General features: G+C 35.1%; 1 protein-coding gene across 10 annotated transcripts in view; it reads left to right on the forward strand.

The window, feature by feature from the left end:
* Positions 1–17357, forward strand: part of ARHGEF38 (Rho guanine nucleotide exchange factor 38) — a 127145-nt gene that overhangs the window by 54575 nt on the left and 55213 nt on the right. For all 10 annotated transcript variants that reach the window (XM_074272739.1, XM_074272741.1, XM_074272747.1 and 7 more), the window contains 2 exons: positions 2357–2480; positions 11220–11367. In XM_074272739.1, the coding sequence (XP_074128840.1) occupies positions 2357–2480; positions 11220–11367 (272 nt within the window). The remainder of the gene's footprint in view (positions 1–2356; positions 2481–11219; positions 11368–17357) is intronic.

Raw genomic sequence — 17357 nt, forward strand, 5'->3', positions numbered from 1 at the left:
GTTGACTCCTGATAATTAGAATGTGTACTCCTTAAAGGCAGAGGTTGTGTCTTTGACCTTAGAACAATACCTAGTAGATAGTAAACTCTTAATAAAAGTTAAACTTCTTATTCATTTACCCATTCATTCATTTATTCAACATAAGGGAGTAAGGGGTAGGATCAAAATAGAATTTTGTCTATCTCTTTTTATCATTAACTTATTGCATGACCTTGAACAAATAATCGGATATCATTTTTGCTTTATTACCTATAACATGGTAAGTACAGCCAACCCATTAACAAGAACATTGTTATGATAAATGAAATTATAAATCTAAACCACTCCAAGCTTTTCAGAATAAAGTCACTAGATAAATACATATTTATAAAAGTCTGAATTTAAAAAACAGAAACATTCAATTCTCCTACATGTACACACACATACACACACACACTTACTACACACTTTTTTTTGATTGACAAAACAATTTAGTGAAGATTACTTTTACATATAAAATTAATTTAAATAACAAAAATTTGGCTCATACATATCTTTTCAGAATGTGCCTATTACACAAAACAAATGATACAACCCATTTCTTTTTTAGAGTATTCAGTTATATAGCTCAGCTTGATAAAAAGAGCCATATTACTTCTATATAAATTGCACAGTATAGCAAATCAAATAATTTAATCAGAAGTATAAGTAGGGTGGTATGACTAGGATCTTACCCACAGGTTCTGACACCCTATTCAAGAATATGCTTCCTTCCTACTTTAAGTTCTGCATGAAGGAAAGTACTCTACAACTCTGATATTGATCCTAAGATTAGAGTTACTGAGGTAGGGTCTTTTGAAAAGATGCTGCCCCTTTAAACAACCTGATACAAGCATTAGCTTGGTTTATATTTTGCCAAGGTTGTGAGATCTTTTTATGGTGGGCTTGTCATTGTTTTCTGCGTGAGTGTGGGAGTTTCTTTGGGGTACTAGAGATTGTTTTCTGCGTGAGTGTGGGAGTTTCTTTGGGGTACTAGAGATAGTACTGGGTCTGGGCAGGGAATGCACTTATCTGAAATACATTAAGCCTGAGAATGAGACAACAGAGCTCATGGGCAATTTGGGCATAGGGAATGAACTTGAAAGACGTCCCCAGGATTGTGACTTTCATCTCAGCCACATAACTTTGCTCCAAGGACCAGAATTATTCATTATGGTTCTGCTTTTAATATAGAAGTTAAAAGTATTGAAAAGCCACAGGTTGTAGTCTAGGGGAGAGTACTACAGCCCCCCTAGATAGCCAGTCTGAACATCATTAAGTTAGTTTTTAATAGGGCCACATTTCCTCTTCAGGTCATTAGGAGAACCTTAGTACATTGCCTGTCCCATATGAGTAAAGTCCAAAGACCATTGTTAAATAGTACCATTACTGTTGCAATGCTTCATGGGCCTCATTACCACAAGAGGATTCTATATTTCACACAATGAAATTTCTAGATAACTGAAGCTTAGTTTTTCAAGGGTAAAACCTTTTTTAAAAATTTAACCATTTTAATGGAAATACTTTTTAAGGGCCAGTATGGCATAACAGAAAGATAAAGGTCAAAGGAAGAATCAGAAGACTTTGGCTTCCACACCAGCTGAACTTTGGTTCATTTGGGGCAAGCCAATTCATTTCACAAAAACTGGCTTTTCAGAATTTTTTAAAACTTTATTTTAGACTTAGTTTAGAAAATTTGATGAGATATAGTGATGATTCAATTTAGATGTAAAATCAATGCGTGGTTCTTAATCCTGCTTTTTCCTGGGGACTTCAGATAGATAATAATAAGATTTCTTTCTTTTCTTTTCTTTTTCTTTCTTTTTCTTAATTATGACAGTCCTTGTAAATTGATTTGTCAGCACATCTCCAGAATGTTGACTTTTGGAGTGGCTTTGTGAAAAGGCATTTATCCAGAAAAAATGAACAATTTATGCTGACTGAGCAGTAAAGACTTCTGACTTCATTTGTGCTGATATCTATCCATTTCCCCTAAGAGGGGCAGATGGGTAAAAATAAATGTTATGTGTTCTTCAGATATTTTACCTTTATTCTCAAGATGATGCTGGAGGGGATTATGGGATGAGAGGTTTGGACTAGTCCAATGTACATAACTCCTTTAAAATAAAGGCAGATAACCAGAGCATCAACCCAATTTTATTTTAGGATTGGGGGAAAATGTGTCTGTGATCTGGAAACTTCAAATAGAGATATTTACACATACGGTTGCTAAACTGTCAGGAGCTGGTGTGTAAGCCCCTTACAGCTTAGCAAGAGAAAGTGAACAATATACATAGCACCTTCTGTCAGCCTAAACTCAGTGTTTCTATTTCATCAGATTGAAAGATTTGATGCAGACGGCTTGTTTAGCAACATCCAATCAGTGCATCAGATATCAGTTAAGTTGCTGTCCTTGCTGGAAGAAGCCACAAAAGACGTGGAACCAGACATGCAAGTAATCGGTATGTTTATTCTCTTCTTGAGTTCTTCAGAGCAGAAGGAAATAATATTTTAATGCCACCACCACCCCTGCCCCTTGGCCTTGATTTTACATCCCTTCCATATTCTCCCAGTTTCCTAGGAGACCTAGAATTGCAAAGTTCTCTAGTCTTACTGTAATTATATAAAAATCTGTATTTCTGAATGGGTCAGTATCCATTGTCAAAGTCTCTCAGTAACACTAAGCATTCCATCATGTTTCTAATTTGTTACTTCCTAGATTCCCTTCTAGAATTTCTCTCTCTCTCTCTCCCTTCCTCCCTCCCTCCCTCCATATTTCCTTTCCTGCCTTCCTCCCTTCCTCCTTTCTTCTCTCTCTCTGTCTCTCTCTTTCTCTCCCCTCTTTCCTCCTCATTCCCCATTTAATAGTCGAGTTAAAAATTTAAATCAACAAATGGCTTTGCTAATTTTAGTAATTCTTTTTAGATTATGTGTCACTAGAACTATCCACAACTTTGTCATCCACAGAATTTTTTTTAGTTACACTCAAAATTTTTGTTAATACTTCAGTTTTTTGGCCACTGGAACTGTTTACATTTTCTTTTAGCTTATTTCCTGATTTCTCTTTTTCTCTCTGTGATTTGACATTTACAAACATTCTCAGTTTTTTTCTCTGCTTCAATGTTAAAATTAACTAGAGTTAAACTAAACTAAAATTATACCTAAAAATAACAGTTAAAATCATTCCAAGGATTGTTATGTGAGAAACACTGAAACCAAGTCTTATTTTCTGTATTCCTTCAAAGTCCTGTCCATCAATGTTGCTATAAAGATAGCTCAGTGCCCCCCAAAAATCCTGAAGGTAGTAACCTCTATTTTGTATTCTATACAATGCCAAAAAGGCTATGAGCTCTTGATAATATCTTGGTTATTGATAGCATCAGGATACAGAGAGCATAGTTTTTGGTTTGCTTTTTAAGCCATTTCAGGTTGGCAGTCAGAGCCCTTTCCATATAGCTCCAAGCCTGCTTTTCCTGACGTATTTTAGATTATTCTGTGATCCAGTCTAATTGGCTCATTTGGTATTCTCTAAAATTATTCTTCAATTTTCCATTTCTTTATCTTTGTATAAGCTGTTCTGGATGCCCTTCTTCATTTCTAATTCGTAAAATCCCTAGTTTCCAAAGAATAACTTAATTATTTTCCAATAATCCAAAGAGTTATTAAACTACCTGAATCTTTGACACAGCAATATTACTACTTGGGTCTATTTTTATATGTTCTAAAATGTTTATAGCAGCTCTCTTTGTATGGTAATTGCAAGGAGACTCATCAATAGGGGAATGGCTGACCAAATTGTGGTATACGATTGTGATAGACTATTACTGTGCTATAAGAAATGATGAACTAAATGATTTTAGAAAAATGTGAAAAGACTTGCAAGAAATAATGAAGAGCTAAATGAACAGAACCAAGGGAACATTGCATACAGTAACAGCAATACTATTTTAAGAACAACTTTGAGCAGATAAATTATTTTGTCTCTTAAAAATACCCAAATTTACTAAAAAGGTCATATGAAGGAAGACACTATTTGTATTCCAAGAAAGAATTGATAAATAGAGTATATATAGAATAACCATACATAAACATGCATGAATGGATGTATGCATATATAAATGCAAGCATATATACATGGGGGAAGAAGAAAGAATAAAAACAAATTTACATGCTAATGCATAGTAGATTTGCAGTTTCACGTAAAATTGGCTTTTTTTATTAAAAGTACTATGTTAGGGAAATATTTGTTTTATTCCATAAATTAAAATAAAACAAATCCTTTGCTTCTTTCAAAGTTCAACTCTGCACAAGCTACAACACATAGATCAGTGGTCCTCAAACTTTTTAAATAGGGGGCCAGTTCACTGTCCCTCAGACTGTTGGAGGGCCAGACTATAGTAAAAACAAAAACTCACACTCTGTCTCCACCCCTCAGCCCATTTGCAGTAACCCAGCGGGCTGCATCTGGCCCGTGGGCCGTTAATTTGAGAACTCCTGACATAGATAGACCTCAGGCTTTGAGGGAATTGGCTTTTAACAAAGATACGGGTTCAATCTATATCACTGTCTTTGTGACAGGTCAGTCACTTAACAACAATAGTAACTAAAACTTATATGGTGTTTTAACATTTGTATCATCCCTTATTCTCAGTTTCCTGATCTGCAAAATGAAGTATTTGAGCAAGATGATATCCAAGGTCTCTTTCAGTTCCTGATCTGTGCTCCTATAAATACTTATTTCACTCTGGTCACTGAATACCTTACACTAAATAGATATTTATCTAATGGATTCTCTGGTGCTCTTGCTCTTTTGAAATTTGTTCTAAAATTATTTTTTTAGAGATGAGAGAATGAGAGAATGGCAATTCCTCCAAATAATTATTATTCAATATTATGACTAAAGTTAATCATAAAATTATAACAATTTAAAAGTGAAAAAATAGATGAAAAACTGTTTTTCTTTTGTTGAAATGCAAATTGCCACAGAGCACTTAGCCAAATTATAAATCTTCCAAGGTCTGGAATATATTTGCAAATACAAACCAAGAAAATTGGATAACCATGTGTTGTTTAGTCAAACCATCCTTACCTTTGCATAATAATGATTCAATGAGCTAAGGCAAAATTGTGTACGGATCAAGTAAGCTACAGGGAAAAGAGTGTCAGAATATTAAACGAGAATTAGGATATGAGCTCCTTGAGGGTAGGTAATAACTGTTGTTTTTCTTTGTGTCTCCAGTGCTTAGCATGGGGCCTGGAACATAACAGATACTTAAAAGTTTGTTGATTAATTTAATGTTGCTACAGGATTGGAGGAAAGCAGGCAGCTGTTCTTCCCACTTATAGTCCTGAATTCAGGACATAACAATCAATGTCTCTGCTTCATACACTTTGTGCTGACACCTGTAACCTAAAACATAGAAATGACAGGGAATTGTAGTCTCCTACATTGTCTTTCTGATTTTATTTTTAGGGAGAAAGCAAATTTAGAATTTTCTGGGTTTTTGAGGGGCTGTGAGTAAGCCTGCTTTTTTGGTAGGATCTTCCAGAATAGATATTATTGATAAGTAATCTCCCAGTCTTCACTCAAAAATCACTAAACAGAAGGAATTCACCCAGTTTTAAGGGAGCCCAATTTTTGTAGTCCAATTTGCTAGAAAGTGGCAGAAAAAGAGAAGTTAAGTAAGTAATGGAACAAGGTCATAGAGGAATGGGAAAAATTTGGAATTGAGGGTAAACATGGATTAGCTTTAACAAGAAGGCCATTACCTCCTTTAGGACTTGAGGGAAAGAGGACAAGCTAGACAAGAACACAGAGTTGTAAGATCAAGGCAACCAGATAGTTCAGTTAATTTTGAAAACTCTAAAGAACTATTAGGGAGGAGGGAAGTTAAATGCTTAAAACAATTAGCAACATGAGAGGGATTCTTGGTAAGGTATAGATTTGCTCCAAGGCTTCTAAGGTTCCTTCCAACTCTGAGATTCTACAATTCTAGCATATATTGGCCAGAGAAGGTATGGTTGATGGCAAATATTTTTCCCCTTTTTTCTTTAGTAAAAGGGAATTCCTTTGTGGAAACTTCTACCAAGCCAGATCAGAATTTGCTCTTCAATCTTTAGTCTCAGATAGTTCTGTGAGACCCTGAAAAGGTCATGTCACCAAAATGTGTCCTAGATAGGATTTGAATCTGAATCTTCCTAGTAACAGGGTTACTTTTTATCCACCATACGATTGTGATTTTCATCCCTGTCAGCTGAATGGAAATTTTTGCTTTTCAACTTGTAGTCCTAGTTGCTCTGGATATCGATACATTAAGAACTAACAATAATAATAAGTAGCATTTATATAATTCCTTAATGTTTACAATGTACAAGCTATCTCATCTGATTCTCATAACAACCCTGTGAGGTAGATACTTTTCGCATTTTATAAATTAGGAAATTGAGGTTGAGAGAGATTTAAGTGATGTCCAGGATCATACAGCTAGTACATCTAAACTCATATTTTCCTAGTCCAAGCTCTAGGACTCTGTTCACTACACTACCACTGACTGCTTCACTTGTTCAGAGTTACCCAGCTAGTATGTATCAAAGGTGGGACTTGAATCTTATCTCTTTGGTTGCTGCTCTATCTACTTCACCCTCTGCAGTCAGTCAATAAAACATTCACCTTAGAAGCACATTTGAGAAAGGAAAGGTTAGTGTAATTACCCCACTTCTAGCCAGTCACAAGTTGAGAAACATCAGAAAATTCTTATTGCCAAATGATTTTATTGGTTATAAAAATTCTTACTACAACAAAGGTATCCAGGAAGTCAAAATAAATATTACTAAGGAGACTATCAATACATTGGTAGAAAGAAAGGACTTGGATCACTGCAGAAATAGGTCAGCAGCTATAAACTCCATCAAATGTAATCACCTAGTAATTTGTATTAGTGAAGAAGTTGATTTCTCTGTCAGGGAAGTGGTAGGATAAAAGTAAGAATCCTCAAAAGCATTAAAAAAATCATTAACTTATCACTGTCTATGTTTCCTTAGAGATATATGGCAACGAGAATAGCTAGAGCAATGAAGATTCACCCTAAATCTTTAGCTGTTCCCCACTCATGATCATTTTGTGTAGTTTTTAGTCAGTGATTTCTGCTTTTAAGTAATTATTAAATTTTCAGTTTCTATCCAAATTTTTTAAATGATACTATTATAATCTCTTTCTCTAACTAGTCATGAACACTGAGGTCCAAATCAAGTTTGTTTCCCCCTGTTTTCTTTTATTTAGAGCTTTGAGAGGGACAAATATTTTTTTCTTTAACATTGTAATATAAAAAATGAAATATTAGTGCATTGTAAACAAATTAAATTTTAAGGATGGATTGGAGTTTTTTATTTGGAAATAGAAAAAGTCATGATGTATTTATTTGTTCTTATTATCATTTCAGCATACACACACACACATATGGATAGTTCAGAAAATAAAGAGAGGATCACTTTAGTTTCTTGTTTTGGTGAATAATGTTTAGAGGCTGGGGTGAAGAAAGCTATGTATGAGTACTGCTGGTGGTGAAATTACTAAGTGTCCTACAATGATATTTATATGCAAGCAGCCCCAAGTGAAATTAACCTGCTTGGCTTTGGATTTATTCATGTATAGCACTCTAATCCTGCCTTCAAACCAACACACATCAGACAAGGCAGTCATCCTTCACCACTAAAGAAAAGAGGCCCTGAGTTATGTTACCATGGAAACTGAATCACTTTTTATTGCAAGATGTTTTGGTTCACCTATGATATTCTGAAGCCAAATACACTGGTTGGGCTTGCAGGGGAATCAAATATCTTCCCTGACAATGTCATACTTGGCCACTGGCTAAAATCACCACGTTTAGCACTTCAAGCTTTTATAAAATCTCTTTTTATCCTCACAACAACCCTGGGATGTTTGTGCTATTTACTGTCTCCATTTTACAGTTGAGAAAACTGAGTCCTACAAATGTTAAGTGAATTTGCCTAGTGCCATACAGTTAGTAAGTGTTAGAAGCTAGATTTGAATTCACATCTTTCTGACTTAAAGTCCAGCCCTCTGTCATTATGTCACCTATAAAAGGAGCCCTGGATTGAATTCTTACCTCTTACACATTCTGGTCCTGAGACTCTAGGCAAGTCACAACTTTCCAGGTTTCCCAGGCTGTCTTGTGCAGCTTGATAAATGTAGAAATATTCCCCAATTGAAGGATATTAATTTGGTTTCCACTTCTTTGCTATCACAAAGTGTTCTGCCATTGACATTACAGCATACATGGAAATTTTCTATTATTTACCTCCTTGGAACATGGTCCAGTAAAGAGATTTCTGGTTCAAATATAATTGTTCCTGGGTGGTTGAAACAACTCAGAAGTTCACCAGTAACAACTGTTACCTCTCCCACAGTCTTCTCTAATATTGATTGCTTCATGATTTAAAAAACATCTTTGCCATTTAAAATATTTCTCATATGTACTGGTGCATAAGATCATTCCAGACTGATTTTATCTTTTGCTTTGGACAGGACTACTAGAGAGAGGGGTCAGCGGTCAGTGGTAGCAGGGCTGAATGGCTTTTGAGTCAGAAAAAATGAGGACTGAAGCCTGCCTCTGATGTATACTGATTTTGTGACCTTCACCCAGTCATTTAATCTCACAGGGCCCTAGATAAATTTCTAAGACTACACATATTTTTATTTATTATTTACAACTACTTTTTTGTAAATCATCTTTGATAGGTATTCCTCACCAGTGAAATCACAGGTTTTGATCAGTGTGAAATTGAGTTTGAACATGTATAATGGCTTTTGGGAGAGAAAATTTTTAGACATTATGGATTTTTCATCTTTCTCTAATCTTCCCTTGATATCTAAGTCTCTCCACCTTGTAAATATTTCCAGCTCAGTGTCTCACCTATATCATAAATAATATTTAATTGGACTCAGGATCTCATTGAGGTAGGTGTTTATACTGCATATTGAAACCGTCATCTTTGCCAATGTAATGATAATGATAGTGAAATCTTCAAGTGATTTTAATTTGCATCAATCAATTGGATTGCAAGCATTCTAAGGTCACAAACAGTCTCATATACTTTTGCTGCATTCCTCTTAGCTCCTAACTGGGCATATTAATTTGACCAAATGTTTCAATGAATGCTTGGTTGAATCAAAAATAATTTTTGAAACACCAGTTTATACCCTAACTATAGACATAGTCACATGATAAAGTGGAAAAACTAGAAAGATTAAAGAAAAGAGAAGATGTTTCTGTGTTCAAAAATAGCCTTTTTTTTTTTTTTTTTTTTTTTTTTTTTGCCAAAGACCTGAAAACTGAGGGTGTGCCTCTAAATGGGTAATGGATAAACAAATTGTGTATATGAATTGGATGGAATTCTATTTTGCTTTAAAACATGAGGAAAGAAATGTTTTCAAAGAGTCATGGAAATATTGTAATGAATTAATGCAGAGTGAAGCAAACAGAATAATTTAAACATCAATATTTTTAAAATGAAGTTCTTAGGAATATAAAAACTCTGATTAACTCAATGATTAATCATAATTCCAGAGGACTAGTGAAGAAAATGCTGCTGTCTTCATGAAAAAAAGATAATGGACAAATATACAGAAAGAGAAATGTCTTTTTAGGACATGATCAATGCAGGAGATTTATTTTGCTCAACTGGTTTTGCATGATCAACAAGTCCTATGCTTTTTTCTTTCTATCTTTTTTTCCTACAGTGAATGAGGGGAAGTGGAAAAAAAGATGGGGTGGGGTGGGAAATCAATGCTTGGTAAATGTTGATTAATTTCCCTGTACTGATTTTTTTCTTTCTTTTAAGATTTTTTTTTACAAGGAATGATTTTTTTAAAGATATAAAAACAAAATATGAATAAAAAATAAATTGAAATTTATAATAATAATAATAAGATTTTTAAAAAGAGTACAGAGATTATAGAATTAGAAATTAAAATCAAGAACTGACCTCAGAATCCATGTAGTTCAACACCAACACCCTTGTTTTACAGATGATGAATTTCAGCCCTACACTGGTGATGATACTTGTCTTCATATCACACAGGTAGTAGAAGATCTACAATTACAGTCCTAGCATGCACAGTATAATGGCCACACCCCAGTTTAGATGGGCTAAATCAAGTTAAGGATAATTAATGGACCACAAAGCCATTGATGAGTTAGGGAGATATCTATTACCTCAAGCATTTGAAGACTTCCCCAGGCAGAATGGGCAGATGAGAACAATTTGTTCCAACAGGTACAAAGGCAGTTGAAGAGTACTTAGAGCTTGGTCAGGCATTAAAGACATCAAGGTCATCCACTGTATCCTGGGCCCTCACCAGTCATCCTGACTTTTCTCTTGACATTGGACTTCTGATTATGATGACTTTGTGAAACTTTGCCTCATTTAATCCAAATTATGAGTCAACACATTGCCCTGTGGCATCATTGGTTCTCTTCCAAAGAAAGGAAGGACAATAGTTGAAGATGTTTGAATTGCTTGAATATGTTTGAATTCTTACTCTGCTATTTACTAGCTACTTCATTTATGACTAGCAAGTCACTATTTTCTGGACCTCAGTTTCCTCTCTTGTGAAATGAGAAGTTGTCTAAAGTTGTGATTTGTCCAATGATCATTGCAAATTGGATTTAATAGGTGCTCAAATGTCTATGAAAAAAGTGATATAAATCCAATCCACTCACTTAAAATTGTTTTCACAGGTTTAACCCTGCTGTCATTTCTGTATGGGAACATTTTCTAAATCCATTTTAAAAAATAATATTTAGCATTCCAAATAGAATTAGAAAATAGGAGTTCTATTGATATTATAAGATCATTTCCCAAAGTAATTAGGGAAGCACGAACTCTGAAATGATATGTTCACCAAGTCCCCAATTTTTGATCCTTATCCTTCTCTTTTAGCTAAAAAACCCAGAATTCCATTATCTTCTTTTATTTTCTGTTTTTTTTTCTTTTTTTCCCTCCTTCCCTATTTTTCTCTTTCCTCCTTTTCTCAGAGCACTATTTCTCACTTACTGGAAGTGAAGTGGAGACTAAAAATCTTTTCACACTTTTCTAATATTGTAAAATAGTAATCAAACTGTTAGGTGGTATTTGGGTTTAAGTCTAATATCCTTTTGGTTTGGTCTTTCCTTTAACAGGGGGAATCTTCTTGCAAATTAAAAGCCCACTTGAAGACATCTATAAAATCTACTGCTATCATCATGATGAAGCTCACACTATACTTGAGTCCTATGAAAAGGATGAAGAACTGAAACAACATATGAGACACTGTATCCAGTCCTTAAAGTAAGACCTTTTCAAATGCTGATTTCCATCTACTGTCAGTTACCTGGCAGGGAACATTTTAAATGGATATAGATGAAAGCTTTCCCATAAATTCTGTGTTTTATGAATCTTGCTTTGAGCTCTGCTTTGCGTTCCTTTTATGAAAAGCTGACAAGCTAGGGGCAGTGATTACTTTTTTTTTTCCTTTTTTGGTTCAAGGAGAGCTAAAAATAACACACACACACACACACACACACACACACACACAAATATCTTCTGTTTTTAGGGTCCTGTGGAGATGGAAAAAATGCAGTATCAAAAAACAAATGTAGTAATTCCCTTCCTTTATCACCTTTGCTATTTTTCTATTTTGGCTTTTTTGTTTTATCATATTATTCAGTCATTTATTCCATCAAACAATGTTGCAATCTATTTATCTCTTCTAATATCAGACTGGATCTATTTCTCCTCTCTCCAGTCCATTTTGCACTCAGCTGTAGTGTTCTTTGTTTGGTTTTCTTGGGGTCTTTGGAACAGCCTTCTTTTCAACAGAGTAATCACCACAAGAATAGCCAGGTGTTAAAGTCCAAAATTCTTTATTGTCTCCTTAGCTTGGTGCTCAGCTAGCTTTCTCATGGCCTTCAGAGGGACTTGGTTTCAGTGGAGAAAATGCAAGAGGACAGGCCTGCCACTACAAGGCTGATGAATGTGGAAATGAATCTCTCTCTCTCCTTGACTCCAAGAGCTTGAGCTCCCACCTCCAGTCCTCTGTCTTCTCTAGCTTTGAATCCCACTTTGTTTATATGCTCTATTCTGAGTATAAACCAATCATTATATTACTATAAATCAATCATTATATCACTAAATCATTATTTGTTGTAAGATTAAATCAATCATACTGAATTTAGAGAACTATTAAGTACCAAGGTAAACTAGATAACCATTGTCTTTATCAATTCCATGGACTTAACTAACACCTTGTAAGAATCCTTGTTTCAGAGTTCTGGCCCATAACACTCAACTTTCTTTCTTTCTTTTTTTTTTTTTTTTTATTCATTTTTCCAAATTATCCCCTCCCTCCTTCCACTCCCTCCCCCCGATGGCAGGTAATCCCATACATTTTACATGTGTTACAATATAACCTAGATACAATATATGTGTGTAAATACCATTTTCTTGTTGCACAGGTATAAGTAACCTGGGTAGACAGACAGTAGTGCTAACAATTTACATTCGCTTCCCAGTGTTCCTTCTCTGGGTGTAGCTATTTCTGTCCATCATTGATCAACTGGAAGTGAAACACTCAACTTTCAAAGTTATCATCCTAAAGCATAGACCAGACCATATCATCCCCCTTTTTAGTAAATTCCAATGACTCTAACACATCCAAGACAAGTTGTAAAGCTTCTCTGAATGCCTTCAGGGTAGACAATTTATGGGACTAATGAATTAGAGAATGAGAGAACTGGACAAGGCTAATTCAACTTTTAAACATCCACTTTTAAAGAGTTCTAATTGTTAAGCAGTTCTAAAACAGGGCATTTATACTCAAAAGACCTAGTTAGATTCAAGTCCTACCTTTGACAGGTAAATTTATCATAAGCAGGTTGGGATAATAATACTTGTACCATCTATCTCATAGAATTCTGAAGAAATAATTTGATAAATATTAAAGTACTGCAGAACTAGTTATTATTATTATTTATTCTGAAATCTGCCTTCTTTTTCATCCAATGATTTTAGTTGTTTTTCCTTTTCAATTAAGTGGATAAACCTTAGCGCTCTTTCATATAGATTCATAGAATCTCAGAATTCCATGAATTCTAATGATAATTCTATGGAAGGTAATTCAGAGATCATATAGTCAAATCCATATTTAAAGAAGGTGTCATTTCCATAATATTTTGAGTGTTTTCCAATTTAAACATTCTTTGTAACTTCAGTTGATCTCAGCATGGTTTTTAGTGTCTTCATTTTTCTGATCAACTTTTTCTAAACATATTCTGGTTTGTCAATCTTTCCTAAAAATAGGGTATCTCACTTAAGGTGTTCTAATCAGGGAATAATAAGACATGACTAACACTTTCTGGGTTCTAGATATTACAACAGCCCTTCCATTCAAATACATCAAGATGGTTATTATATTTTCTCTTAGTCCCCCTTCCTTCTTCAGTGTTCTCTTCTTTAGACTAAATAACCCTAGTACTTTCAAATCTTTCTTATAAGGTATGATTTTAAGCCCTATCACCACCCCTTCTTTAATCATTCTAAAAGAGGGAACTAGCATCTCTGCTAGTCATAATTCCTCACAACTTGATCTCAATTAAGAGAGTAGACTACCTGCCTCATTTCTGGAGTAGAAATGGGGAAGCTAGTCTAATCTATATTTGTGTTTTTAGGGTTAACCTAGAAATGGGGCAGGTAACAAACATTTATTAAGCTCCTGCTATATTCCAGGAACTGTGCTAAATACTTCAAAAATATTATTTGATTTTACCCTTATAATAACTCTGGAATGCTATTGTGTGGGACAGGTGCAAAACCCCTTTTCCTAAATTACCTAATCAGAGAGATCTTTAGGTACAAAGAGAAAGCATTTATTTAATCCTTGCAGGGAGAGGCCCAGACACAACTGGGAGCCATCCCAACTCCAGCCATGTGCTCCTGGAACCTGGCTAGCTTCAGGCTTGTCTAGGATTTAAAAGCAAAAAAACTGAGCCTTCTTATTGGATAGAGTAAAAGGATGTAATCATCCTTGATCAATGGTCACCAATGTTGGCTGCCTCCCACAGGTCATATCACTTCCTGCAGCTTCATTAACTTCCTGTATCCCAAGGTTCAAAGTTCATCCTTCCAGAGATCATATGAAACTCCCCTTTTCCCCCCAGGTCCCAACTCTGGGAACAGGGATCATGTGATTCAATATTAAGGAATACTTCATCCAACCAGTCCCATTTACTAAAAATATCCCTATTTTACAGATGAGGAAACTGAGTCAACAAATAGTTGGATAGACTTTTCTCTAAGGATAAAAAAATAATAACTCAATTAGATATATAGACCAATATATTTGACTCTTACAAGAAGACTATTCTGCCAGAAAAGAATATTAGACAACACAATCTTGACCTCAGTGGCATTTAAGCTATTGCTGATCATAAGATTCCCTTGAGTTTATATAAGTCACTGAAGATTACATTCAGATCTAATGACTTTTCAGGATATTTTCTGTGAGCATGAAATGATTGCTTTTGAGATTGCTCAGAATCTCAGATATCTAATTAGCATCATTTCTTATTCCAAGGATTGATTTCTAATGTGGAAAGTGGCTGTTGTACATCTGCAAAATTAGCAAGAAAAAAAAAGTTTACCAAGAAGGAAAATGTTTTACACAAAAGATATTTTGCCCAACATAATCTTTGCATGAAAGTAGAGCTGCTAATGAATGATACTAGCCTGTCCAAAGCTAAGTGCAGGATACCTTTTGTCATTACAAACATCGAACTTGATTAAGCTGAACTCTTACGTTCTGAGAAATGGGTTTTAAAAACAGTTTTATGAGGAGCAACAAAGCTGCTATGGCCCAGGGGAATAGTTTCTCTTGCCAACTAATCAGCCACAGATATTACAATCTTTATAGTTTTTCCTAATAGCTAAATAAAGCAGAAGCCACTATTGCCGTTGCTAATTTGGGCTGCAGTTAGGTCCAGCTTTAGTTTTCAGCGCTGCACCAAGATTAGTGAAATGACATGAATTAAAGTGATAACTTTTGGGGAGTTTAGTGCTAGATTTTCAAGAAACCCAGTCTCCTTTCCAATTAATCAAATATTTCTTAAGCATATCCTATCTATAAATCAAAGTAATCACAGAAATTTGAAGACAAATGAGACAAATGGCCCCAGCTTTCAAGGAGTTGATAATCTGATTGGAAAACCAAGCACGAACTGGTAAAAAGTTCAAAAACACTGACTAAAAGAAGCATATGTTAAATGAATAAATGAGTGGTAATTTTTGTTGCTCACTCATTTTCAGTCTAATTGATAAGATCCTGGATGGGGTTTGCAGAGAAAGCCAGAAGTACTCATAAGATTACTCCCTGAGGCAAGTAAAAAAAAGGTACTGATTCGAATCAACTCAACATTACAAGTCCCACTCACTGTGGAGGTTTTAGGCAACCCCATCTTACAGTATCTAATCAGAAAGCCAACTTATGTCACATCCCAGAGTTAAATTTCCTCTATAAATCTGTCCTCAGCTTTAAGTCATCCTTGCTGATTCCTTTAGTTAGCCTTATTCCTTATCATTCTGCCTTATGAGGTCTTTTTTCCCATTCCTTCCCCCATGTCTCATGGTGTTTTTTTTCCCTAACTCTTTTGGGATGTAACTTGGATTTAGCCTGCCAGCCAATGGCATACTCATACTTCATAACATATTCCTTTAATGGATTCTTCCAAACTTCTTTCCTTGGTAATTTTACCTCTTCATTTTGGGCAGAGAATGGCCACTATAAATTCTTCATGTGACTGAACCTAACACTTGGTTCCAAACCCCAACATTTGGTGCTAATTGCTCTCCTCAATCTCATTTGGTGAATATATCAATCTCATCATTTGATATTGAACTTCAAACACATCACTATTCTTTGTGGCCCTATTTGAGTTTTGTTTTGTTTTGTTGCAAAGATACTGGAGTGATTTGTCATTTCCTTCTCCATCTCATTTTACAGAAAAAGAAACTGAGTCAATAAGGTTAAGTGACTTGCCCAAGATCATAAAGGAAAATGAGTCTTCCTGACTGTAATACTTATATTCTTTTTGACTTTGGAGTGGACTCATAATGTAGATATTAATATATTTGCAAAATTTTGGAAGACTTCTTATTTTTTAAGAATAAAAACAATTACTGGGACAGTAGACAGTATATTTATTTGGATTTAGAGAAACTTAGTTTAGATCCCTAATATATCTCTTTCTATCTGTGCTTAGACAAATCACTCTGTGCTGCAGTTTCCTCATCTGTAAAATGATAGGGCTGAACTTAATGACCTGTCCAGCATTGAATGTATGAGCCTGTAATCCCACTCTAAGATATATTTACATCTTAGCTGTGACATTCTGTGCTTGGCCTTTTTTTCTTATTCTTGGAGATTTCTTATGTCGTCTTCTGCTTTGTATGAGTGGGTAGGAAGGGAATGTACACATCTTAAGTCACTATTGACTTGCATGGTGGCTCACTCCTTTGATCCCTGTTACTGGGGAAAGCAGAGATTTGTGTATGGACCATGTGAGTTCATGGATGCTAAGCTAAGAAGTCATGCAATAGTAACAGGAAAACTTTGTACACAGCAACAGCAAGGTATGATGATCAACTATGACAGACTTGCTTCTTCTTGGTGGTTCAGTGATCCAAGTCAACCCCAATAAACTTTGGATGGAAAATGCCATCCAAATTGAGAGAGAACCAAGAAGATCAAGTGTAAATCAATGCATACTATGTTCACTTTTTTTCTATTTTTATTTTTTTCTCTCATGATTTTTCAATTTTGTTCTGATTTTTCTCTCCCAACATGATTCATAATGAAATATGTTAAAAAGAAAGAAAGAAAGAAAGAAAGAAAGAAAGAAAGAAAGAAAGAAAGAAAGAAAGAAAGAAAGAAAGAAAGAAAGAAAGAAAGAAAGAAAGAAAGAAAGAAAATGTACATGTATAACTGATGAGAATTAGATAAGGGGTTATCCCCTTTTGGTTCGGCACAAGGATACATAGTTAAGTGCAGTCTAGTGACGGAGCAGAGTCCCCTGTAAAGGAATTTACAGGCCCCAAAATCTAGATTGATAAAAAAGGTTTATTGTAGGGGTTTGGAAGTAAGGGTAAAGGTAGAAAGATGCCAGAGCTGGTCGCTGGGCAGACAGGAACCTTTACATGGCTGGAAGGATACCATGTTTGGGGCTCCTGCAAAGAATGGGCTCCAGGGGTCCCCTTTTTATAATGGGGTTGTGGGGGTTGGGGAAACC

This window comes from Sminthopsis crassicaudata, chromosome 6 (assembly GCF_048593235.1).
Source record: "Sminthopsis crassicaudata isolate SCR6 chromosome 6, ASM4859323v1, whole genome shotgun sequence".
In the NCBI taxonomy this organism is placed as follows: domain Eukaryota; kingdom Metazoa; phylum Chordata; class Mammalia; order Dasyuromorphia; family Dasyuridae; genus Sminthopsis; species Sminthopsis crassicaudata.